Genomic DNA, 25,925 nt, shown 5'->3' with positions numbered 1-25,925 from the left:
CGGCACAGCCAGAAGAGGACTGGCCACCCCACATAGCCTGGTTCCTCTCTAGGTTTCTTCCTAGGTTTTGGCCTTTCTAGGGAGTTTTTCCTAGCCACCGTGCTTCTACACCTGCATTGCTTGCTGTTTGGGGTTTTAGGCTGGGTTTCTGTACAGTACTTTGAGATATCAGCTGATGTACGAAGGGCTATATAAATACATTTGATTTGATTTGATGGGAGAACCTTTCAGAAGGACAACTGTCTCTGCAGCCCTCCACCAATCAGGCCTTTATGGGTGAGTGGCCAGATGGAAGCCACTCCTCAGTAAAAGGCACATGACAGCCCACTTGGAGTTTGCCAAAAGGCACCTAAAGACTCTCAGACCATGAAAATCAAGATTCTCTGATCGGATGAAACCAAGATTGAGCGAAAGATTAACGGAGCAAAGTACAGAGAAATCCTTGATGAAAACCTGCTCCAGAGCACTCAGGACCTCAGACTGGGGCGAAGGTTCACCTTCCAACAGAACAACCCAGGAGTGGCTTCGGGCCAAGTCTCTGAATGTCATTGAGTGGCCCAGCCAGAGCCCGGACTTGAAAGACCTGAAAATAGCTGTGCAATGACACTCCCCATCCAACCTGACAGAGCTTGAGAGGATCTGCAGAGAAGAATGGGAGAATGTAATTCCCCAAATACAGGTGTGCCAAGCTTGTAGCGTCATACCCAAGAGGACTTGATGATGAAATCGCTGCCAAAAGTGCTTCAACAAAGTCCTGAGTAAAGGGTCTGAATACTTATGTAAATGTGACATTTCAGTTTTCTATTTGTAATAAGTTAGCAGACATTTCTATAAACCTGTTTTTGATTTGTCATTAGGGATTACTGTGTGTACATTGATCCATTTTAGAATGAAGCTGTAACGTAACTAAATGTGGAAAAAGTCAAGGGGGTCTGAATACTTTCCAAAGGAACTGTATAGCCTAAGTTAAACCAGGAGGACCATGTAACAAACCATTCAATCATTACAATGGAGGCTTCATTTATTTATTCTTTCCTGAGTTTCCCTTTGTAGTGGTGACTTGGCTATAATTGAAATGACAACAGAAATGACCTTGTGGTGTTGTTGATTTTCTCAGGGGAAAACAGTCAATACTGCCACACAAATGTTCACCCGTTTCAAAAGCAGGTTCCTTTTAAATGCTATTTTTAGATTCAGATTTGGCTCATCGTTTTAAGTTACTCTCAATGAACAGCTGGAAAAGAGGGACACAAACCCATTGATAAGACCCAGCCTTGCCTGTATATAGGTGCTAAATAGATGATTTATGTTGCCCATATCTTTAGTGTTGGCAGTACTCTGCACCTGTTATGTCATTATGTAGTGTAACTAAAATGAGTTAATACCGATAAAACCATGAGCAGCAATATTGGTTGGCAAACTGAAATCTTTGCCTTAGTACGAACAGATATAAATGTTATGACATCGACCTTTCAATTTAGGACTATTATATCACAAGGCAAAGATCCATATTTGTTTCAAGTAGTGAAAGAGAGCGTTCCATTTGATTTGTATTACTCACTAGCCTGTTTGACAGGTTGTACAAGCCACAATCACTGATAAGACTTGTAGTACCCGCATGGTCAATCCAGAATTCAGCAAATAGCAACTGTTAAGAGACACATCGGTTGGCACCTGTTGCAAACATTTTGAACCAATTATGAATGGACTATGTTCATAAACATTATGTTGAACAATTCAAATAGAAATAACCACCATGCATTTTGATAGGCAACAATATTGAACTGAGCTTTGTTGAATTCAAGAACACCAATGTACCCAGCCCCACAAGCAGTTTGTCCACTTCAGCAGGCCTACTGTAGATATGCAAAGATATGGTAATTGCTTTTGAGTTCAAAATGGATATGAGGCCTGTCTAAATATATCAGGGGTTAGGACCTCCCTGCCAGTAGAATGAGTTGTGTGCGTGTGACTAATCAGCATATCCTCTCCTAACTTACACAACAATGCCCTCTATTTTCTCAAATTCAATTACATTCCACTAAATTAAATGACATATCATAACGAAAATGATTAACTGAGACCAAAATAATCCAATCAAATGAATTAAAGCAAATTTAAGTGGAATGGATAACATGAGCTTGATCCTGTGATTGTGCTTAGTAGACGTACAGAGGTCGAGTAACTCATAATCACACATTACCGTCTTCTACCGGGACCAGAGTCATGTCTTTATGACTTGAAAGCGAGACTATTGCTACATGCAGGTCAGAGGTAAGGTGTTGTTTTGAAACATAATTAGGGTGGCAAATTCCTAAGACAATCACCCATCGCTGAGGACATAGACATGACTGAGACGGGATAACCCCTTGGTATAGATGTGGGTATTTACTAGTGAATGAGAGGGTGATGTCACGCGACACAACTATGTTACCATGTTTGGTAACTAACACGCTGTACGGTTTGACTCTGACATGATACGGATAATAATGTTGTGGTAAGAAAAACAATGCTTGTGTCATAACATTCCATGACAACTACTACCAGCTGTTAGACTTACAGTTGATGAGTGAATGATTCAATAATTTACTCTCATAGCAGTCCTATGACATAGTTATAGTAGGACTGTCACGAGTCACTACAGAGATGTGTTGCATCAGACACTATTCTACTGTAATGACAGCCCAATGTTGAAAGGTCTCTTGAGTCATCTACATATATTTTTTTACTGCATACCAACACTTACACTAGATTGGTTAAGAGATGTATTGTTGTCTCTAAATAAATTGGACAAAAATAAGAAAAGCAAAACAGGATGTTCAACTATCCACACTGTCCCTATCGCACATCCTTACGGCCACCCTTCTACAACAGGAGGATGAATAAGGAAAGATACCCAAATAATAATAAAGGAAGTCTAAAACAAACACCCAACTCTATTTCCAGAAAAGGAAATATGTTCGAACAAGTATGCAAAAATAAAACAACAATAAATCTGTAGATGGACTGACATGTAGTAGGCCATACCACTACTAAATCTCTAAGGCCTCCGGGAGATTGAGAAAACAGAACTCGTCTCCCCCTGGCTTTAACCCCCTGAGCCAAACATCTTGTTTCCATTAAAGAGCATCGGTAATGGCCTCAGAGTCACTCTGGAAGGAGCTCCTGCACAAGTCAGTTATTTAAGGAGGCCGGGGCCGTATCACATGGGTCTTACATGACAGTATCGTAGTCCGGTTCTACCCTACCACTTCCCTCGTGCCTCCCCCTCCAGAAAAAGAAACATCTGGAAATGAGGAATCAAATTCGCCTGGACCTGGCGGAGGAAACGAGGCTGCTGAATTATGGAGGAGTGTTGGGCTGGGGACAGAGCGAGAAGCATTGGAGCGTGCCCGTTTGGTCTGCTCTCGCTGGTGGCACACTCAGCTCCTTCATGGAGGAAGCACTGAAGAAGGCTGCAATAAATCGTCATGCTGGGAAGCCAGACTTTGTGCAAATGGCAGGAAGCAACTTCCTGTGGTCTTAGTAAGCTGGCCAATGAAGAAGATGTGTATAAGGGTGGAGTGGCTCTGTTTTAAACAGTGCGAAGGCAGGATGTCTTACGCAATTGGGCAGCTTTATTCATTGTGATGTCAAGATGGGGCCAATATAGGCTACCGCTCTAGGCCCCAGGGTAGAGACCGAGTTGAGTCTTACTATTACTTATTCTGCTGGCCAAGCACAACAATAGCTACTGTCACACAGATGAAGGCAAGGGCGTCATGCACCCCAAAAATCTGAGGGGGCACAAAGTACGTGAGGGGGGCTAGTTGGAGAATTTTGCAATTTTCCCCTGAAACACCAGTAAGTTTTCTCCTGCAATCTAGAGCCATAATCATTATGTTTAATTGTCGGTTAAAAAAGTATATTTTTCTGCATATCTAAGCATACCTCGAGTGGTCTGTACCCACCAGACTACTTCTCTGAATATCTGCTTACATCTGGGTAAAAGATGTAAGCAGAGAGCTGTTGTAAAATATGTTTTACTGCTGCTCTTTAATTACTTGTTACTTTAATATCTTATTCTTGTCCATATTTTTTAAACTGCATTGTTGGTTGGGGGCTCGTAAGTAAGCATTTCACTGTAAGGTCTACAGAGCATCTGTAATGGTCCTTCTGTAGCTCAGTTGGTAGAGCATGGCGCTTGTAACGCCAGGGTAGTGGGTTCGATCCCCGGGACCACCCATACGTAGAATGTATGCACACATGACTGTAAGTCGCTTTGGATAAAAGCGTCTGCTAAATGGCATATATTATTATTATTATTATTATTATTATTATTATTATATTATTATTATTATTATATTATTATTATTATTATTATGTAATGGCCTCAGAGTCGGTGCATGTGACTAATAGCATTTGATTTGAAGATGGAAAGGAATGCTTCTTATTCAGTAAATGTAATTATTGCTTGCTTTTCTACCAACCTTGCCAGCAGGCATGCCAGCTAAAATAGTTCAACAAAATAGGTAGTCTAACTGGGCTAGCTAAAGCCAACGTCATAAAATTGCCAAGTGGCTAGTAGTATAGTAGTGCTTTTTTAAAGGACAAATTGAGGGGGCAAGTGCTCCTGTGCCTCCTATAGGCATGACGCCTCTGGATGGAGGCACTGCTATTCCTTTGCTGCATTTCCAAAACAAAGAAAAATGTCGTTTTTAATCCCAATGACATGGCTTGAAATTCAATAAATCTTGGTAGGCTATCTATTCTTGAACACTCAACTCTATTTGACTTACCCAAGCTGCAATTCGTGAGAGAAATATTGTATTGACTGAGTAAGCAACAAAATTGATATACTGTGGGCCCCCAAGTCTCTATGAGAGCCTCATGCCAACAGCGCTATGGGAGTCTCTCACAGGTCGTTCTGCATATGGTTAAAGTTTAGAAGTCAGGCCTGTTCAAAGAGTGCTCATCAAAATAAACTCCCAGCCGACTCTCTCTCTCTCTCTGACATTTGGAGAGGTTGATGGGGGGGGGGGGGGGGGTGTTTGTGTCAAGCTGCGGGAAAGCTGTACAAACACTGTTGTTTGTTCTGCCCATTAAACCAAACACAAATAGAGGTGATGAGGCTTGCATGAATTGAATATGATGACCTCGATAACAGAGCGTCATGAGCTCCCTTTTGTTCACGGTAATGCAAACATTGAGTGTTGTAAAGAAGTTGGTTTGTGTAGTTCATTTGCTAACAGCAGATGTGGAAGCGGTCTGTTCATTACCATGGAACAATAAGCTATTACTATGTCGTCAAGTCTATTACTTCACAATATGCTACCATGTGAAAATAAACAAGGCTCTTGGTTAGATGCTTTGAGCAGCAGAAGAGGTATAAAAAGGAGACTTCTGGGTATTATCTCAAACTAAATACATTTGTCATAAGAAACTCGCTCCCTGGTATACAGAAAATACCCGAGCTCTGAAGCAAGCTTCCAGAAAATTGGAGCGGAAATGGCGCCACACCAAACTGGAATTCTTCCGACTAGCCTGGAAAGACAGTGCCGTGCAGTATTGAAGAGCCCTCACTGCTGCTCGATCATCCTATTTTTACAACTTAATTGAGGAATATAAGAACAATCCAAAATGTATTTTTGATACTGTCGCAAAGCTATCTAAAAAGCAGCCTTCCCCAAGAGAGGATGGCTTTCACATCAACAGTAATAAATTAATGAACTTCTTTGAGGAAAAGATCATGATCATTAGAAAGCAAATTACAGACTCCTCTTTAAATTTGCATATTCCCCCAAAGCTCAGTTGTCCTGAGTCTGCACAACTCTGCCAGGACCTAGGATCAAGAGAGACACTCAAGTGTTTTAGTACTATATCTTTTGACACAATGATGAAAGTAATCATGGCCTCTAAACCTCCAAGCTGCATACTGGACCCTATTCCAACTAAACTACTGAAAGAGCTGCTTCTATGCTTGGCCCTCCTATGTTGAACATAATAAACGTCTCTCTATCCACCGGATGTGTACCAAACTCACTAAAAGGGGCAGTAATAAAGCCTCTCTTGAAAAAGCCAAATCTTGACCCAGAAAATATTTTAAAAACTAACATCGGTCTATATCGAATCTTCCATTCCTCTCAAAAAATTTAGAAAAAGCTGTTGAGCAGCAACTCACTGGGTTCCTGAAGACAAACAATGTATATGAAATGCTTCAGTCTGGTTTTAGACCCCATCATAGCACTGAGACTGCACTTCTGAAGGTGGTAAATTACCTTTTAATGGCGTCATACCAAGGCTCTGCATCTGTCCTCGTGCTCCTAGACCTTAGTGCTGCTTTTGATACCATCGATCACCACATTCTTTTGGAGAGATTGGAAACCCAAATTGGTCTTGACTGGACAAGTTCTGGCCTGGTTTAGATCTTATCTGTCGGAAAGATATCAGTTTGTCTCTGTGAATGGTTTGTCCTCTGACAAATCAACTGTAAATTTCGGTGTTCCTCAAGGTTCCGTTTTAGGACCACTATTGTTTTCACTATATATTTTACCTCTTGGGGATGTCATTCGAAAACATAATGTTAACTTTCACTGCTATGCAGATGACACAGCTGTACATTTCAATGAAACATGGTGAAGCCCCAAAATTGCCCTCGCTAGAAGCCTGTGTTTCAGACATAAGGAAGTGGATGGCTGCAAACGTTCTACTTTTAAACTCAGACAAACCAGAGATGCTTGTTCTAGGTCCCAAGAAACAAAGAGATCTTCTGCTGAATCTGACAATTAATCTTGACGGTTGTACAGTCATCTCAAATAAAACTGTGAAGGACCTCGGCGTTACTCTCTTTTGCCGAACATATCAAGACTGTTTCAAGGACAGCTTTTTTTCCATCTACGTAACATTGCAAAAATCATAAACTTTCTGTCCATAAATGATGCAGAAAAATGTATCCATGCTTTGGTTACTTCTAGGTTAGACTACTACTTTCCGGCTACCCAGATAATGCACTATATAATTTCTTCCTAGGTTTTGGGCTTTCTAGGGAGTTTATCCTAGCCACCCTGCTTCTACACCTGCATTGCTTGCTGTTTGGGGTTTTCGGCTGGGTTTCTGTACATCACTTTGAAATATCAGCTGATGCAAGAAGGGCTTTATAAATACATTTGATTTGATATTATCTGGGGTTCACCTGCAGTTTTTAACTGGACTACAAAGAATACGTTTTTCTCTATTTTGACAAACACTACTATCTGCAGTTTATCCTGTCAAACAATACTCCATTGTAAGCTTACAAGACGAGCACAGAAAATACCTTTAGTTGAAGCCAAGATCACACCTCAAAACCACAAGCAGCGTATCACTAGTAGATAGTTCTTACCACATGAGATAAGGGGCCTGTGTGTGTAACAACTTCAGTTTGCTTTAAGGAGACAAAGCGGAAGACGGAAGGGAGAAAAGCATATATTTAAACAGTGGTCTCAAAATCAGATGTAAGTTTGCAGTAATAGCCACCACAGGGACATGAAGTTACTGTGGAAACCCCTTTTCTGGATATCAAGATGGGAAAATGTAGTCATGATGCAAGGCTGAATGGGGAAACTGTGACATCATGCCCCATGAAAATATCTAAGGATAAAGAGGTAAAATATTTGATGGTGGTGTCATAAGGTGAATGAAATTTGTAAGGGGTGTCCTAAATGACTTAAATGTAAATGTTAAATGGTGTCCCGGGTCCAGTCAAAATGGTGTTTAAATATAGCTGGTCAACAGCAGTAGTTTGTTTGTTAGTGAGGGGCTCATGAATTGTGCTGTGACACCTCACTGAGTAGGTTCAGTTAAAAAGCAAAGGACATAACAGACTTGATGTGCTTTTTCAAGGATTGTGTGTGCGCGCACATACCTGGAACCCTGCAGTGACGAAACATTTGTGCACTAATTGAATGGTCGTATTACTTTTTGAAGCGTGAAAAGCAACAAGTACTGTATGTTCTATGTAAAATTATTTGTGGCATTGGGGGTTTGTCTCAAAATTAAATGAAAAAAAACTTGATGCAATGGAGAAAAACATTTCTTTCCAGTTGGATGGTGATAAAGAAACAGTATAACATTGTTATTATGGCTTGCTAAAATAACTGTACCCCGTAGGAATCAGAGATGTTTGCAAATGGACCAGGAAGGACCAAGGAGTCCGCGAGGGAGGCAGGACGGTTCATTTCTTTGTATATTTACAATGTTATCTTTAGTACATCTGAGGTATGCCCCCACCCTTCGGAGTTAGTGTATTTTCCAAGACTAGGTTGACTAACTTTGAAAATGAGACGTTTACTAGGGAGACATATGGTGAGTAAAATGTAAGAATGTCTTCCAAAAACATTGGTCTAATTTCTGAGAACACAAAAGGATGGATGTTAATACTGTTTCCTTTTCATGAATAAAGCTGAAGGATTCCTAGATAATTTTATACTATTGAGAGTGAGACATTATACATAGCTGGCAAAATAAAGCAGGGAACTTAGTAACAGAAGTGATTTTTAAAATATGCAGCGCAGATACAAATCCTTATAGTCATTAGCGAAGTGGTTCATTGAATATGTCAAATATGTACTATTCCTAACCTTTCCATCAAGGAAACAGTCCATTCCATTTATTTTAACCATTGTGGCTTTTCTCAGTAGTCCTCTGAACAAAAAAATGCAATATGCCTCTAATTTTCCTGTGATAGGCATCTTGGAGAAATCAGTAGGGAATGTAGATGTGTTTAGCCAAGATAGTTCACTTATCCAAAATAATTGCAAAGTCCCTGCCAATCACTTCACCATAGTTGTGTCCCCCAAAACTACAGTTTCTGTCACATGATACAACTGTAAATATTCGCTACAAACCATGAATGAAACATTGATGAGCGACCTCTAATGTAGCAGACAAATTCTGCAACACTTGGAAGGGTTTTCTACAAAACAGGATTAATGAGATAGCCAGATAAACAACTAGAAATAACTTGATTTTCTGGTTCATTAAGGATAAACTTAAATGTGTTTTTGGTTACTGAGTCATTAGACCATGCCCATATCAAGCTTATATTTCTAAAGAATGAAAAGTATTTTCAGAATATTTCCACAAGTTAGTCGGCTAACTCATTGATCCTGCTTTCTAGTATACCCCTGTGCAAAATATGTGAATGAGGGGGAAAAAAATCAAGTGAAATACTGTTTCATTTTATTTAATAAGCTGGTAAATTATAAATTATCGCACATAAAATATTATTTTCAATAGTTACAAAGTGGATAGCAACGTCTGGTAGCGGATCAAAAAAACAAGAGGGAGGCAGTTTACAAACGTTTCAGTTTCATCTGACGACACAGGATTTGAACAGCTGGGAGAGGAGTCGAGGTGCAGAGGAGGGGTATTCAACCACTGACTAGCATCCTGTTAAGCAGAGGTTGGCCAATTACCCGACTAGCAGCAGCAAACACAATGGTAACAGAGGTAGCTCCAGAACACACTGAAAACAAAGAGGGGGGATGCTGTACTCTTATGTCAAATGTTGTCAAATGTGTTTGAAGATAAGGAGGAAATGGGAGGATGTGGAGGATGTATGGCAATAAAAATAAATAAAAAATGTGGATCATACCACAGCATGCGGAGGCGTATCAGAGAAGGGTCAACTTAATCAGATGAGGAAGTAGCATCTTTGGCTTTCCCTTGGAGATGCTACGTGGAGCTACGACAGCGGCTGAGAGACGATAGGGGAAAGGTTCAAGGGAGCGAGCTGGTTGAAGAAGCAGCCCGTTCAGAGCACACCACTTGATCTGTGAGTCCAACGGCCTATTACTTCACTTCAACTCCAGAAGTCATCTTCACTTTGTCACTCTGATTTTTGATTTTCTTTCTGGTCCTTCCACCTGCCTCCCCCGGGTCATGGGCCGTGGTTGACCGGACCACTAGGGTGGGTGGGGTTGGGTTGGTTGTGTTGTCCCCTCTACGGTAAATCTGAGGGAACTTCCTGTTTACCATGTGACACGTTCACTGTTTTTTTTCTACACAAGGCCCAAAGGGCCTTCTACTCTGTGTGTTCTACTTGGTCATCTGTTGCTGGATGTGGAGCAGGAACTCGTAGTAGGAGAAGGCCGATTCCGACCTGTCCTCTACCAAGTGCTGGAAAAAGCTGGTCTTAGCTGAAGCATCATCCCTACGGGGAGAAGTAATGAAATGAATAAGCATGTGAAATAAGAAGGAGCGCATATAGTCCGAATACATATACATTCTATTGAAATTACTTTGATACTCAAAAAAAAAGGCCTCTGAATTTGTAAGACGTCCATTTGCTATGAAGAATTGTCCTCTGGCCTGTAGACATTTGTAGCAAACAGATGCTCACAGCAGTGTAGAGGTGCTGACTAAAGGTGAATAAACTGTAAGCTGTAAAAACAAAGAGTCGCACACTTTGTATAAATTACTGGGAGTTTATACATAGCGTGCGACACTGTTTTTATAGCTTATAGTGCAACAATGCACCAGCATGACGTAAGAACACATGATCATTCCATGACAGAGTGACCAGATGAATCAAGGTGAAAGCTATGATCCCTTACTTATTTCACTTGTTAAATCCACTTCAAATCAGTGTAGATTAAGGGGAGAAGATAAGTTAAATATTTTTTAAGCCTTGAGACATGGATTGTGTACAGTCGTGGCCAAAAGTTTTGAGAATGACAATTTGCATATACTCAAGAATGTTATGAAGAGTGATGAGATGAATTGCAATTAATTGCAAAGTCCCTCTTCGCCATGCATATGAACTGAATCCCCCCCCAAAATTCCACTGCATTTCAGCCCTGCCACAAAAGGACCAGCTGACATCATGTCATTGATTCTCTCGTTAACACAGGTGTGAGTGTTGACGAGGTCAAGGCTGGAGATCACTTTGTCATGCTGTTTGAGTTCGAATAACAGACTGGAAGCTTCAAAAGGAGGGTGGTGCTTGGAATCATTGTTCTTCCTCTGTCAACCATGATTACCTGCAAGGAAACACATGCCGTCATCATTGCTTTGCACAAAAAGGGCTTCACAGGCAAGGATATTGCTGCCAGTAAGATTGCACCTAAATCAACCATTTATCGGATCATCAAGAACTTCCAGGAGAGTGGTTGTTGTGAAGGCTTCAGGGCACCTAAGAAAGTCCAGCAAGGACCTTCTCCTAAAGTTGATTCAGCTGCGGGATCGGGGCACCACCAGTACAGAGCTTGCTCAGGAATGGCAGCAGGCAGGTGTGAGTGCATCTGCATGCACAGTGAGGCGAAGGCAGCAAAGAAAACCATCAGGGACAGACTGATATTCTGCAAAAGGTACAGGGATTGGACTGCTGAGGACTGGGGTAAATTCATTTTCTCTCCCTTTCCGATTTTTGGGGCATCCAATAAAAAGCTTGTCAGAGAAGACAAGGTGAGCTCTACCATCAGTCCTGTGTCATGCCAACAGTAAAGCATCCTGAGACCATTCATGTGTGGGGTTGCTTCTCAGCCAAGGGAGTGGGCTCACTCAAAATTTTTCCTAAGAACACAGCCATGAATAAAGAATGGTACCAACACATCCTGAGAGCAACTTATCCTAACCATCCAGGAACAGTTTGACGACGAACAATGCCTTTTCCAGCATGATGGAGCATCTTGCCATAAGGCAAAAGTGATAACTAAGTGGCTCGGGGAACAAAACATCAATATTTTGGGTCCATGGCCAGGAAACACCCCAGACCTTAATCCCATTGAGAACTTGTGGTCAATCCTCAAGAGGCGGGTGGACAAGTAAGACCTCACAAATTCTGACAAACTCCAAGCATTGATTATGCAAGAATGGTCTGCCATCAGTCAGGATGTGGCCCAGAAGTTGATTGACAGCATGCCAGGGCAGATTGCAGAGGTCTTGAAAAAGAAGAGTCAACACTGCAAATATTGACTCTTTGCATCAACTTAATGTAATTGTCAATAAAAGCCTTTGACACTTATGAAATGCTTGTAATTATACTTGAGTATTCCATAGTAACATCTGACAAAAATATCTAAAGACTCTGAAGCAGCAAACGTTGTGAAAATTAATATTTGTGTCATTCTCAAAACTTTTGGCCACGACTGTATATGTGCCATATAGAAGGTCAAGCAAAATAATTAAGTGCCAAGCGCACTAGTTTGAAAAGGGGTTTACAACTCAATACTAGGAAGGTGTTCCTAACGTTTTGTACACTCACTATGTGGTCACCGATGGCTTCCTACACAACATGGACCCGGACACTCACTAGCAACAAACACACATGCGTCAATGCATCAGACCCGGGGTCCTTGACTTACTTCAGGACGTGAAGTGTTGAGCTGAAGGTTCGCGAGTCCTGTAGCCAGGCGAGGAGTGCGCGCAGTCGTTCAGACAGAGGGGTTTCCAGCTCAGGAATTTGGGTCTGGTATTCATAAGAGACAAAGAAGAAAAAAACAAGACCCACAGCTTTGTTTTTACTACTCAAGACAGTCTACACTGTGTGTGTGTGTGTGTGTGTGTGTGTGTCTGTGTGTGTGTGTGAAAAAACTAAAGATAACTCGTGGTTGGTTTCAATCCCAGATCTCCACACGTCTGACGTGTTTGTGATTTAGTGAAATATGTACGTGTGGTTCCGATTGTGAGGCATGCCTGTGGTTTAGGGATGTGTTGGTCTTCTCCCGAAAGAGGGAATCAGAAACGCAAACAAAACCTCGACAATTGCTACTCGGCCTGTGTTTGGGTTGTAACACACCCACGTTGTGTGGTATTACATTATTTAGGTAGCCACGGGCATCTTGTCAAAAAAGTAGAACCAAATAAACAAACCTACTAAAATGTGAATTACTCTCTGGCTGAACTGACTAAAGTACAGTACTATTTAATTGTGAAGCACCAGCTGGACACAGCACAGTTATACACAGCAATAAATGTCTCACATTGTGTCTAATGAATGTTAGTGCCCCACTAACCATGTTAGGGGGTATTGAAGCATGGTTTGGGCAGCCCAGCACGTCGCGAATGAACATATCATTACAGCATTTACCAATCCACAAGTAAAACACCTGGAGAAGAGAATAGAGAGGAAGTCAATGAAGTGTACATTTCTACACGGGACAGTAACAAGGATACTTCTTCAAATACATGAATCTTTCCTCCATTCCCTTCCTTGAGGTAAATACTGATCTACACAGAGTGTGAAAACCATTATGGACACCTGCTCAGTCCATAACACAGACTGACCAGGTGAAAACTATGATCCCTTATTTATGTCACTTGTTAAATCCACTTTAAAATCAGTGTAGACAAAGGGGAGGAGACAGGTTCAAAATAATTGCCTTGGATTGTGTATGTGTGCCATTCAGATGGTGAATGGGCAAGACAAAATATTTAAGTGCCTTTGAACGGGGTATGGTAGTAGGTGCTAGGCGCACCGGTTTAAGTGTGTCAAGAATTGCAACGCTGCAATATTGCCTTCACCTAGTCAACCTTGTCAGATCTGTCATCATCATGGAGGAACAGATGGAGGAGTTCATTGCTAACAAGTCCTCAAACAGAGACGAGGTTCATTTTTTCAGGGACTTCGGTCAATTGACAGAGCATAGCAGGACTTACACTGCCACAGTCCATGAGGAAAGCGCCTTCTCTGGTCAGCTTCTCAGCCGTAAGGTGCAGCAGATGGGGCTGGGGCACTATGCAGTCGTTCAGGTGGAGCGCCCCCTGTGGACAGAAAAGGGTAAAGCAGTCTACATTTCAGTATACTTGTGACCCACCAGGTTAAAAAAAAACAACGTGTCCAGCTAGGAACCAGTGGAACGCTGGAGAGATGAATCAGTTGTTCAAAGCAGAGCGGGCAGTGTTGACCTCTCACCTGGTCTGAAATGGTGTCCAGGCGGTAGAGGTCGGGGTGGACTGTGCGCATGATCTGCTGCAGCGGCTGGCTCTTGAACTCGCACATGGCGAAGACGCGCTCGTCCAGCTTTGTGCTGGTCCCTGTGCGCAGTGCTTTCTGTTAGGTGGAGAGGAAGGAGAAGGAAGGGGAAAGAGGAGGAGAGGAGGGAGCACAGATTCATGAGAAGGGATAGCATTGACAGCTTTAAACGGCTTCTGACTAGTGACGGAGACATACAACAGCTCTGTGTGTGTGTTGTTCAGACAGACCTGTTTGAGTAATGCCAGCACGTAGAGGGGGAAGAGACAGAGGGCTGCGGGGGCGATGAGGCCAGACTGCTGCAGATTCGAGACTGTGTTCTTGTACGCACTCAGGGAGTCCACCACCGCATTCACCAGGGCATCCCGGGCGTCCGAAAGGCTTGACGATATCGACCGGTCAATGGCTGTTCAAAATTAAAATGTATGAATATACACAACAACAAAAATCGGATCTAATGAACAAATGCAGCGTGCGTATATATATACACTCACCCATGTTGGCTAGGAGGCAGGTGATTGCCTGAACGTCAGCCCCGGCATATACATCACTCAGCTGGCTGACCACTGGCAGACACAGAGTATGGACCCTGATCCGCCTCTTCCCTAGGAGGACGGAGGGAGGGGGGGGATAGGAGCAGAGATGAGGGTAGATTAATATGTCTTTGTTAGATGATATTAAAATAACAACTCTTGTACTAGAACTGGGACTAATTATTCATTATTTAAGTTAAAGTCGGCAATGACTTCTCCAAATATTTCCACAATGAATGAAACGGTGAGATGGTGTTCACCTTTGCTGGAGGTGTACAGCAGTGCAGCCTGGAAGCAGGCCAGTGAGGTGTCGGCCATGCTCTCCTCTATAGACATCTGCACAGCAAAGCCCGAGTCTGGGTTGACATTGGCCAGGGACAGCAGGTCCGTCGAGCGCACAAAGAAGTTCCCATGGAATGTGTGGATGGACAAGCCTGTTTACCAAAGAGACATACATAGTAATGATGACTGCTAAATCGATCTAGAAATTGTCAAGAAATGTGTACTGTTTAGCCTCCCGAGTGGCGCAGTTCTCTAAGGCACAGCATCGCAGTGCTAGTGGCGTCACTGCAGACCCGGGTTCAATCGCAGGCTGTGCCGCAGCCGGCCGCGACTGGGAAACCCATGAGGCGTAGCCCGGGTTAGGTCGGGCCGGGATGTCCTTGTCCTATCGTGCTCTAGCGACTCCTAGTGGCGTGCCGGGCACAATGCACGCCAACTTTGGTCGCCAGTTGTACGGCGTTTCCTCCGACACATTGGTGCGGCTGGCGTCGGGGTTAAGCGAGCAGTGTGTCAAGAAGCAGTGCAGCTTGGCAGGGGTCGTGTTACGGAAGGACGCATAGCTCTCGACCTTTGTCTCTCACGAGTCTGTACGGGAGTTGCAGCGATGGGACAATTGGATATGATGAACTTGGGGAGGAAAAACACGTAAAAAAAATATTAACAACATTTGTGGAGTGACAAAAGTACCTTTCAGAAAAAGATTTTAAAAACTACTCAGACAATACAAAACGAAATATCTAGGAGTAGCTTACCCTTGCAAAATCATAACCATTTGAAGAAACAAACTAACAAAATAGACCTACCTTTGGTGCAGCGTATCCTCATGACAGCCTCGAAGCCAATCTTCCTGGTGAGGTAGCGCTCCAGATCCTTCTGGAACTTGTCCAGCTGGGCCGGGTTGTGAACGTGGTGCAACGAGGGGTAGTAGAAGATACTACCCGCTGAGTATTTAGACACACACGCTGGCCATCCGAGAGGGGCGGGGGGGGGGGGGGAATAAGGAAGGAAAGAAAGGAGGATAGAAATCCTCTTTAAGACGCCGGTCTCTTTGTCAACTTTCAGCACTTTCCTAAACAGTAACCTGTCTATTATATAATCTAAGGAATGGACGATCACGTCTTACCTAGTGAGGCCAGGTCAGAGTACTGGGAGCTGAGGAGGAAGAGGTCCACTCCTATCTGCTGACCAGAACAGTCCAGGGCCAGCTTCTTGTAGAAGTCTGTGGCTGGGCCCAGGTGTTGGACCCCCTGTCACAACATGACATGCAGAACAGACTTCTTAGACAACTGGAACCTTACATTACAGAGCCATATGGTCTGACAGTGTGTGTCATGCCTGTGTGTGCGACTCAGCACTCATACCTTGGTGCTGGACCTCTGGTTAGGGTCCTCCCGGGACTGCAGCAGGCCGGCACCCAGCGTGGGTAGCTGGGTCTGGAACACGGAGACGCGGCCCCCTGTGGAGGACATGAGCTTGTAGGCAGCCTGCAGCGCCGGGCCCAGGGCACTGTGGGTCTCCCTGGTCTGGCTAAACATGCCAGGTAGGGAGGTCAACAGGACCCTCACCAGCTGGGAGGGGGAGTGGGAGAGAAAATGAGAGATCAGGGAGAGAGAGAGAACAGTCAAAATGACTAAAGGTGCACACACACACCAGTATCAGAAAACAAACTGTCTATCACACTAAAGCAACCATACAAGGCCAGAAAAACACAGACTCTCACCCTCCAGTCATAAAAATAAATTAATAAAATAATAAAATTAGCATGTGATGACACTGGTAAACACAAATAGTTCCACACATTCTCAGTCAAAGAAAAACCTTTACCGCTCTGCTTTCCTTTAGGTTCACCAGTAGACTGTCGTGGGTTGGAATGAAGATATCTACAAGAACAGAACAATGACTGAATCATTTACTGCATCACCACAGCTCACATTCAATGTCCTGGGATAATTCACTTAGAGAAATGACTATATTCACCAGCAGAAGGACAAGTCATTACATCTCTACAGTACACATTATTTTTACCATTAGTGGATAAGTGACGTGTCAGTTTGAGGGAGAGGACGGTGTAGTCAGTCTGCAGTCAACAACACCATTGCCTTGCCAAGAGCTGTTTGTTGTTTAGTAAGACAACGACATGTTGGCTCGAGGACAAACTGACTGGCACCCAGGCTGGAGATTTTTAGGCAGTGGACCTAAAGATGGAGGAGAGCTGACTGAAACACACACACACACAGAACACACACCGTCGATGTCGGAGACCACCAGCATCTGGGGCTGCGAGAGGCTCTCGTGGAGGTTGTAGAAGTGGATGGTGCTGTTGAAGGTGATGAAGCCCACTCGGGTACGCGTGTCCCCCGGCATCCTGAGACACAAAACAGACACCCCCCGGAGAGTTAGCCTGGCCGCGGCATGTAACAGTACTGTACAAGGAACAGGTCAAGAAAATGACAGAATAACTCTATGGTTTGAGAGATACCAGATGTGTGTGAGCGTGGAGTTCTGGTGAACTCTTTTTCACGTCAGAATGTGAGATTATGGAGTTCAAGTTGACGTGACTGAGATTTTCCAGACATCGGAACCAGCAGTGAACCTTCGTCAAAGCTAGTTTTGTATAGTTGCAACAAAGAACAGGATAATTTCCTGAGAAAAACAGGAAGGACAGTCCTGCTAAAGTATTTCATGTTTCTCTTTTCTTTTTTTCTGGCAAGAGTTCAAGTATATACACTTCAAAATGGTTTGCTCCCTAAGGAACTGTCCGATTAAATTCGGATTTGACCAAATCTTATTGCTCACCATGTGTATGAATGTTGACGGACTTAACTACTAAAACAGAAAGCAACAGAGCGATCACCATTTACTTTTATATGCCTCCAGTTCTTACGCACTTGCAAGCCAGCCAATACTAGTATGACTTTTATAGTAGGGCTTGACCTGTTTCACATTTGATCCATGACTTTTATTTGTTTATTTCTCTTTGAAATGGAGCCTTGACTACTTAATAGTAGGGGTGTGAGCAGGAAAGGCCTTTGTCAGATAAACTGACTGGAAAACTATTGCTACTGCACCGGTTATCTAAGTGAATTCATCATTAGGCAACGGCAGTGCTGCTATAAGCAACTCAGATCATATTGAACACATGAATCCAGGTGCGAAGCTACTCACTTGTCCAGGTTCTCCAGTAAGGTCTGACAGAAGACGTCCAGGTAGCCTGCATCCACCGCGTTGTGAGACACATCCAGCACAAACAGGTACACTGCAGGCTGAGGAGGCCGCAGCTGGGGACAACACCCATACACATGCTTTACTCAAAACATTCAACCAGTTCACATCTGCAGACTGACAGTCTGATATTGGAAAGCACAGTGCCTTGCCATTGGTGACTGCATGAATCTGATGGAGACCTGCCCTCTAGAGGATTGTGGGCAAACTGTTTCTGGATGAATGAACATTGATCTCAAAATTATTATTATTATTGTTTTTTTAAATCACTCACCATGTAATCTGAAGAGGCTATGAACTCCACCGTGGAGTTCTGCACCTCTGGCCTCTTGTGGGGCTCTCCATAGGAGCGGGTCACGGGATTGTACATGAACTCATCGGGAACTGAGGGGGAGAATATGCACGTTCAAGTCATTTAGCAGATGCTATTTAACGTCTCACATTTTGGACGGTGCTGCCCTAAGTACACATATTGAATAGAGGGATCCGTACCATCGTTGACCCTGTAGCAGAGGCTGCATTTCCATCTCCTCTGGTCCAGGAAGGAGACGAAGGGGTTAATGTAGGTACGACAGGAGCGACATCTCACTATGGTGCTGGACGTGATCACTGGGAGTTGCTATGGATGGAGAGAAAGAGAGATTATGTGATTACTTTAACTAGGCAAGTCGTTTAAAGAACAAATTATTTTACAATGATGGCCTACCCGGGCCAAACCGGGACAACACTGGGCCAATTGTGCGCCGCCCTATGGGGCTCCCAATCACAGCTGGATGTGATACAGCCTGGATTCGAACCGGGGACTGTAGTTGACACCTCTAGCACTGAGATGCAGTGCCTTAGACCACTGCGCCACAAGGGAGCCCAAAGATGAAGACGACTGTTGATTTGTGGTTTGTTACTCATTAAATGATTTACATTCTACACCTGATCGAACCTGCGTCTGCAATCTATAGGAGAGGACTCTTTTCTGTCAAGTCTTTATATCAACAGTCTGCTTTTTGTACTTTTACCACCTTGCACCTGACACTGTCAATGAAACTAAAATAATGGCTTTCTGCACCTCCTCACCCTCCAGCTCATTCTGCCTTGCCTCCTGCTTTTCTGTTTCTGAACTCAGGTCAACTTCCTATGACATATTGACAGGGTGTTATTAAGGGGCACTGAACGCTACAGTCAATATAAATAACCACTGAAGTGTCTTATTCTATGATATTCACTCAATTCCACAACAAAACATTTGTGCTATGTTCAATGTAGAGTTTCAATTCAATTGCACTTCCAAGTTGGTAGCTTCCTGAAATGTCAGTCGCTTACACCTATCCAATCCTCTCAGATCTACACCAGCACATAGTAGTTAGGGGCTAGGGGATGTTTGTGGACAGGACCCGGGTTGTATTAGGGCTGGGTGTCTTCTTACTGCGAGGTCTCTGAAGGGGTGCAGGAGGAGGCCCAGGGGCAGCCGGGCTTTATTCAGCAGGGCCTGGGTCTGTGGGATGTTGGTCAGGGTACACCTGAATGTGCTGTGGAGGCCAGAGAGAAGAGCTTTTAGCACAGCTTTGTAAAGGCATGAGCTACTGAGTTCAATTGAGTGAGCGGGGACTATGGAGGAACAATGCAGTGTGGAGACAGAGGAGAAGTACGTTTGAAATCAACAAATGTTCCCAACATGCGTTTTGCTTGATCCTATAAATAAACTTGGGATTGCACTTGTCATTCCTAGTATTTCAGTTTACGCTGAATATTGTCCGTTAGTGTTGTGTCCAGATACCAGCATATCCTCAAACCCACGAACTTCCCCTGCGCTTACTCCGGGCTGCAGTTGGCCTTCTTGAGGTCAGCGTTGAGGTTGGGTTCGGGGGCATCCAAGGGCCGGTGGGGCAGAAGGTTCCTCTCCTGCAGAAGGTTGACAGGCCGCAGCGCCTCCACCTCCAGCTCTGGCACACCGCTCAGCCCCCCCAGGGCCGCAGACAGCTGGGACATGTTAGGGAAGGGCTGCATGGACAAACAGGAGGCAGTTAGTCAAACAGTCACTAGGGACAGGTAGATCATTACCAAAAGGGTCAGGTGTGGGGCAGAGATGAACATGATAGAAAGGAACTGATATCCACAACACTAATATGCCCCCAGAGAAATGGATTGACATGCAGTGTAGGCCAACTCCTTTTCATGTATTTCATGAGGGACCATATTAAAATTACACAATAAGGCCCGAGGGGGTGTGGTATATGGCAAATATAGCACGGGTAAGGGAAGTTCTTATGCACAACGCAATGAGGAGGGCCTGGATACAGCCCTTAGCCGTGGTATATTGGCAACACCACAAACCCCCGAGGTGCCTTTTTGCCATTATAAAACTGGCTAGCAATGTACTTAGAGCAGTAAAAATAAATGTTTTGTCATTCCTGTGGTGTAGTCTATTATAAACTGGGTGGTTCGAGCCCTGAACTCTGATTGGCTGACAGCCGTATACCATGGGTATGACAAAACATTTATTTTTACTGCTATAAATACGTTGGTAACCGGTTTATAATAGCAATAAGGCACCTCTGGGGTTTGTGGAATATGGCCAATATACCACGGCTAAAGGCTGTATCCAGGCACTCCGGGTTTATTCGTGCATAATAACAGCCCTTAGCCGTGGTATATTGGCCATATACCACACCCCCTCGTACCTTATTGCTTAAATATACCAACGCTGTCAGCCAATCATCATTCAGGGCTTGAACCACCCAGTTTATTTAGAATATATATGATCTTTTAGTCATACACAACCAGGTGAGTTGTACCAGAACATCTTACCTGTGACAAATGCTGGTAGCCAGTTTGGTTGTAACTGCCGTGTGAGGGGGAGGAGTCTGTCCTGGGGGACGGCCTCTGCTGATAAGCTGGCTGCATGCTGGGGTAGCCATAGCCAAAGGGCGGGGCTTGTTTGGTCATGTCAGCGGAGGGGGGAATGGAGGACTCTAGAAATAGAGTGACAAACATTAGGGTTGAAGGTACCAAATTGATGACTGCCTGCCCACTTAGTGCATTTTGGGGTTGTGGTTGAACGGAGAGAAATGTGGCAGCAGAATCGTTCAATTGTGTCAAATGCCTCAACGCGGCGCTGGATTTTTAAGAGCCGAGTACAGTATGTACCTGGGTAGTTTCCGCCTTCCAGGGAGTCGTAGCTGTTGGGCACCGGGGACGCACTGCCAGTGGTAGTTGAGGAACTATCACCACCTGAGAGTGGGGATGGTGGGGGAAGGAAGAGAAAAACATTTGAGGAGCTGCTCTCTAACTTTAAAAGTTTAATACAGTGCACATGCAGGCGGGAGAAAAATGACACATGAAAGGTGGACATGTTAGGCGTGTGTAAGCAGGGCAGGGGGAACGTGATGCTGATGAAATAGGAAAATAGGTGAAGCCATAGACAGACAGGCAGTAGTTATCATCATCCCTCTAGGCTGTACACATCCAGCCTTCCCTTCCAGATCTCTGAGAGAAGGCATTTTAGGTCTCGCCACCCACACCCACGCACTGGAAGCTCTGAAAGAGTCGTTTAATCCAATTGGGCAAAACTGAGAGCTGTGACAGTGAACCAAGATAGCGCTGCCTCATTGGATGAGCTCCAATTATCACAGGCAGCTAAATCTGCCTGCCACCCCAGTGGATTAAGTGCTCTAGATATTAAAGAACCTGGACCTGGGGAAACATGTACTATGACTGACAAGCCCTCCTAACACATTGGAATTCAGCTAATTAGACATATCAAAATGACCAAAAATGGAGAGCGGCTGAATGATGATTGGCCAAATGTACAGAGAATGATAAGAAACCACTTGAGAAAAAAGAAAAATAGGACAAACAAGAGAAACATCAGCGGCACAAAAAAATAAAGTGCATGAAAATGACATCCGAAGGCATTTGGAGAGCAAGGGCAGAGGAGGAAGAGTTAAGGCATAGCACACTTAACTGAACCAAGGTGCTAAGGAGTGCTAGCTGCTAGAGCTGACTTGCCTCAGCCTCTACCCTTTTCCCATTGGAGACCAGTGAGCGGCAGAGAGCCTGTTAGCCCGTGGTAACAGGGGACGTGCTATATATATAAAAAGTGGTTAACCTCTAGACAATAACACACTACCCAAGGATGGGGACCCACCAGCGCCTCTAGGACATTCATCAACACCTTCTCATTGAAACACGGCGTGTACTCTGATAACAACATGTGAAATGTAGTATGAATAATATCATTATCAGGATAGCATAACTATGGAAGTTGCTAAGATTTCAGGTTCCAAACCAACTGGAGGCTATTGACTGGCCCAGATAGGGGGTCTATTGAAAATGATGTTCAATTATGTCTGCTCTAAACATCCGTTTTATCTAAATGCAAAACCAATCATGCAAAAATCTATTGTTTTTCAGGAGGATACAATTTGGAAATTTCAATGGGAAGCAATAAGAAGGTTTTTATTCAAGTGACCAGCTAGACCCCTTCCTGTATTTGAAATGCAGACAGACATTCCCAAATGGTTAGTGGGTGAGAGGAAAACTGAGGACATGATTGGAAAGGACAAGAACGAGTGCATAGCCTGAATTTCAAGAAGACTAAACAGATTCTAAAACAGAACATTTACTCTCAAACACTACACCGTACTCACATTATTTGAACCGATGGTTCGACTGAGGCTTAACCTCTGTGATGAAGTTAGGATAACTGATCAGATGCTCCACACCATTCTGATTGCCATGCTTCAGTGATTTTAGTTACAATGAGCTCACATCACTAAAAACAAATATCTATTGGGAACACTGTGATAATGTTGGGAGAAGATATGGCGTAGATGTTGAATGCGTGGACGCGTCAGAATGCGTGGAATGTGTCAGATGGGCAGCAGAGAGAGATGGATCTGCAAGTGGGGGGCAGGCAAGCTGCTAGAGATGGGCAGAGGTGGCTTTGAGACATGAGTATGAATGCAAAGTGCCTGGGGTTGAAAGGAAAGTAAGTGGGTTGATGTGGGGGTCGGGTTGGTTGGGTGGTTATTGGAGTTGGGTTGGGATGAGGGGCGGGCAGGGATGGGAATAAAAGCTATAAGCAGACCTGCTTCCTCATCCTCCTCCTCATCAACATCCTCATCGGAGCTGGATGACAAGGGGGCAGCGTTGGTGGAGGCGTTGGCAGAGCTAGCACCACTATTGGCTACATATCCGTAGTGCATGCCTGTAGAGGGGTGGGAGAGGGTACAAAACAGAACAACCGTCAACTATGTGGAGGGGAGGAGGGGGCGAGGACGGAGCCAGAGGACTGTCAATTTAGAAAATCTGTGTCTGTGTGGTGGGAATATTGGTGAGGATGCTTGCGATTTGCCTGTCGAAACATCCCATCTCACTAGCTTGTACCAAATTGAGACAAAAACAAATCATGGTAGGATTGTATCTATGGAGAAGAGAAAACGGAAAGCGAGACAAGACAAGAACAAAAAGGAGATAGAGGACCTATTAAATTCACTTAGTTAGACTAAGCCTACAAGAAGTGAGTTTGAAAGATGAAACACAGATCCCTTCATCAATCATTGAATGAAGGTCCTCAGGGTGAGGACGGATAACCACACAAACGTAAAAATGCAGGAACTAGGGCAGGAAAAATTACCGTATAACTGACGGTTATGGATGAAGACCGTCATGAAAATTAAGTAACCGCCATAACTGTAAAAAAATTAATAAAAATGGATTTTACGGAGACCGCGGTCATTTACCATCATCCAAAATTCCATGCATGTCAGAGCCTTGGCAGGATCCTCTTAAACTTGCATTAAAATGGCAGACTTGGGCATGCCATTGAGGACTTATGGAGTTACTGTAGAGATATGGAGGCTAATTCAAAAGTTGAAAAGCCTCTCTTATCTCTCCATTTACCTTGCTGATGCCCCGGGGAGGAAGTGAAGGGGGTTCCTGAAGGTGGTCTATCTCCATCAGCACCCCCGGTGTTGTGTGTGACTCCGTAGTGGTCATGTGCCATGGCTGCCTGGTGGCTTTGGTCATAGTGCTGGAGGACTGGGGCTTGGACTGGGGAGAAGACGACAATTAAGGCAGAGGCAAGTATATCAAATATTGTCATCACATAAATTAAAAAGAAAAGGGGATTGACAAGTGTCTCAAAATCGATTATGTACGGACAATCACAACAGTGCAGAGTCGACTGTACCTGCATTACCCTGGCCGTTGACTGTGGCTGGTTGGCCGGGTGGAGCCATGCTATGCCCAGAGGGAACCGCTGCAGTAGATGCTGGGTGACTGGTGCCATTTCCTGGGGGATACTGGTGGAGAGGAGCGCCTATCAGGTTGGAAATGGCTCCTGGGCCGGTGGGAGCCTGGGAGGAACGCAAAGTGCCATACTGGCTGCTTCCTGGTGCAGAGGGGTACGAGACAATGGGGTACATGGGAGTGCCTTGGCTGCTGGGGGTCGCTGACACCAAGTTAAGCTGCTGGGGATAGATTAGCGCTTGGGAGGGGAGGTACTGCTGCTGTCCATGGTAGGCCCCATGCGGTGCGTAGGGGGATGTTTGTTGGAATGGAGGTGCCTGTTGGGGGTTTGGAGGGGCAACTGAGGTGGGAAGGGTGCCATAGGGCTGAGAGGGAGGATGGGAGCCTTGAGTTACTCTGTATGCAGAGGGGGCTACAGTAGGTGCAGCAATAGGCTGCTGGTGGCTGTTGTGGTGGTAGTAAGCACTGTGGTCATTGTTCGTAATGGGAGATTTGTTGGGGGCAGGGGCACAGTGTCCAGAAATGGTTGGGTAGCCCTGCTGTTGAGGCCCTGCTCCATAGTACCCCGGAGGATATGTGGATGGGTAGGTCTGTCCTACTGGACCTGTGGAGAATAACAGTTGAGGTTAGCAAAACCAGGATTCATGTTCGATTTTTTTAAAGGAGTTTGAGTAACAATTTACATATTGTTGATGGATTTTTGATCATCAATGTGTAATCAATCTACCATTATCAAAAGTATTACCTACCTACATTACTAAATATTATATAGAAGGGGTCAAACCTGTCAATGTCAGCTAAGCAGTTACTGACTTATTCAAACCAACAGTAACATAATTTTGCTAACTAGCTGCCGGTGTATTGTCCTACCAGTAATGAGATGTCAATACCCTAGCTAGCCTAAAGGTTCCTCCCCTCCATGGACCCTTGCTGCGTTAGTACAAAAAGCAAAGAAGACAGATAATTGCTGGCAACATCCATGTGTTAACATAACCAATATTACTACAAATACTTTAGTGATGTGGTTGCTCAATATAGCTTGCCAACTAGCTAGCTGGCTAGTTGCAAGCTTGAATGGATGTTCGCTAGAAAGTTTAGCTTTCTCTTTAACGTTAGCTAGCAAGCTGGCTACAGTACAGTAGATGGCTAACGGTTTGCTAGCTGTTTCTAGCTAACGGTTTGCTAGCTGTTTCTAGCTAACGTTACTGCTAGTTAATAACAAAAGGACAATTGTTCCGTTTTTACTAGCTAATAACGCTATAGCTAACGTAAGTTAGTTATCTAAGCTAATTACCAGACGCAATAGCCAAGCAACACCCTTTCACACAGCCATTCGCTATTTCAACCACTGGCACTTGCTAGTTTAGCTAGCGGCCGTATCTCCACGGCCCGTTTTACCATTCTGATAGGGGGGTGCTGCTCCACCATTAGGCGTAGAGTTCATGCTGTAACCGACAGGGGTTTTCAGGTCCGTCTCTTGGTCACGAATGCACAGGATGACAAAAACACATGAAAGGTTGTCACCAGGGCAATATTCCCATTTGCTAGCTAGTTGTTTGGTTAAGATTTTGTGTCCCCTACTCCGATGGCTGTCGAGCAGAGACGACGAGGTTCATCCACTTATGTGAAGCTGCCGTTTCTATGCGACTAGAGATGGCATAACGGCGCCACCTGTCAGTAGGCAGAAGAGCGAGAGCTGGATCAAGTCT

The 25,925-nt window shown here is 44.2% G+C and overlaps 1 protein-coding gene across 3 annotated transcripts; it reads right to left on the bottom strand.

Annotated features, from left to right (window-relative positions):
- Positions 1 to 9,186: 9,186 nt before the first annotated feature.
- sec24b (SEC24 homolog B, COPII coat complex component) lies at positions 9,187 to 25,878 on the bottom strand. 3 transcript variants are annotated; one of them, XM_046324236.1, is made up of 24 exons: positions 25,615 to 25,878; positions 24,158 to 24,820; positions 23,869 to 24,018; positions 23,054 to 23,173; positions 21,112 to 21,195; positions 20,773 to 20,936; positions 19,781 to 19,965; positions 19,391 to 19,493; positions 18,463 to 18,589; positions 18,245 to 18,354; positions 17,914 to 18,026; positions 16,995 to 17,113; positions 16,573 to 16,628; positions 16,110 to 16,316; positions 15,872 to 15,995; positions 15,552 to 15,710; positions 14,727 to 14,900; positions 14,428 to 14,538; positions 14,164 to 14,339; positions 13,874 to 14,011; positions 13,618 to 13,722; positions 12,975 to 13,067; positions 12,324 to 12,427; positions 9,187 to 10,171 (listed from the first exon to the last, which is right to left on the bottom strand). In XM_046324236.1, exons 1-24 carry the CDS (start codon positions 25,658 to 25,660, stop codon positions 10,057 to 10,059), a joined length of 3,546 nt encoding a protein of 1,181 aa, XP_046180192.1. In that variant the 5' UTR covers positions 25,661 to 25,878; the 3' UTR covers positions 9,187 to 10,056. The 3 variants fall into 3 exon arrangements, with proteins under 3 accessions (XP_046180192.1, XP_046180193.1, XP_046180194.1); XM_046324237.1 differs by having other exon boundaries at positions 17,914 to 18,011; XM_046324238.1 differs by lacking the exon at positions 23,054 to 23,173.
- Between the last annotated feature and the right edge of the window lie 47 nt (positions 25,879 to 25,925).

The sequence above is a fragment of the Oncorhynchus gorbuscha genome, linkage group LG23 (genome assembly GCF_021184085.1).
Source record: "Oncorhynchus gorbuscha isolate QuinsamMale2020 ecotype Even-year linkage group LG23, OgorEven_v1.0, whole genome shotgun sequence".
NCBI lineage: Eukaryota > Metazoa > Chordata > Actinopteri > Salmoniformes > Salmonidae > Oncorhynchus > Oncorhynchus gorbuscha.
Note: the sequence above shows the minus strand (reverse complement) of the source record. Positions and strands in the feature narration are given on the sequence as shown.

What these genes read in the sequence shown, in the direction of transcription:
- sec24b (XM_046324236.1), bottom strand. Translation starts at nt 25,660, where the DNA reads ATGAACTCTACGCCTAATGGTGGAGCAGCACCCCCCTATCAGAATG. An exon ending in AAGGCCAACTGCAGCCCGGA is followed by an intron (nt 19,494 to 19,780) that starts GTAAGCGCAGGG and finishes TGGCCTCCACAG; the next exon opens with CACATTCAGGTGTACCCTGA. An exon ending in TGCTGGCATTACTCAAACAG is followed by an intron (nt 14,012 to 14,163) that starts GTCTGTCTGAAC and finishes TCCACCTAACAG; the next exon opens with AAAGCACTGCGCACAGGGAC.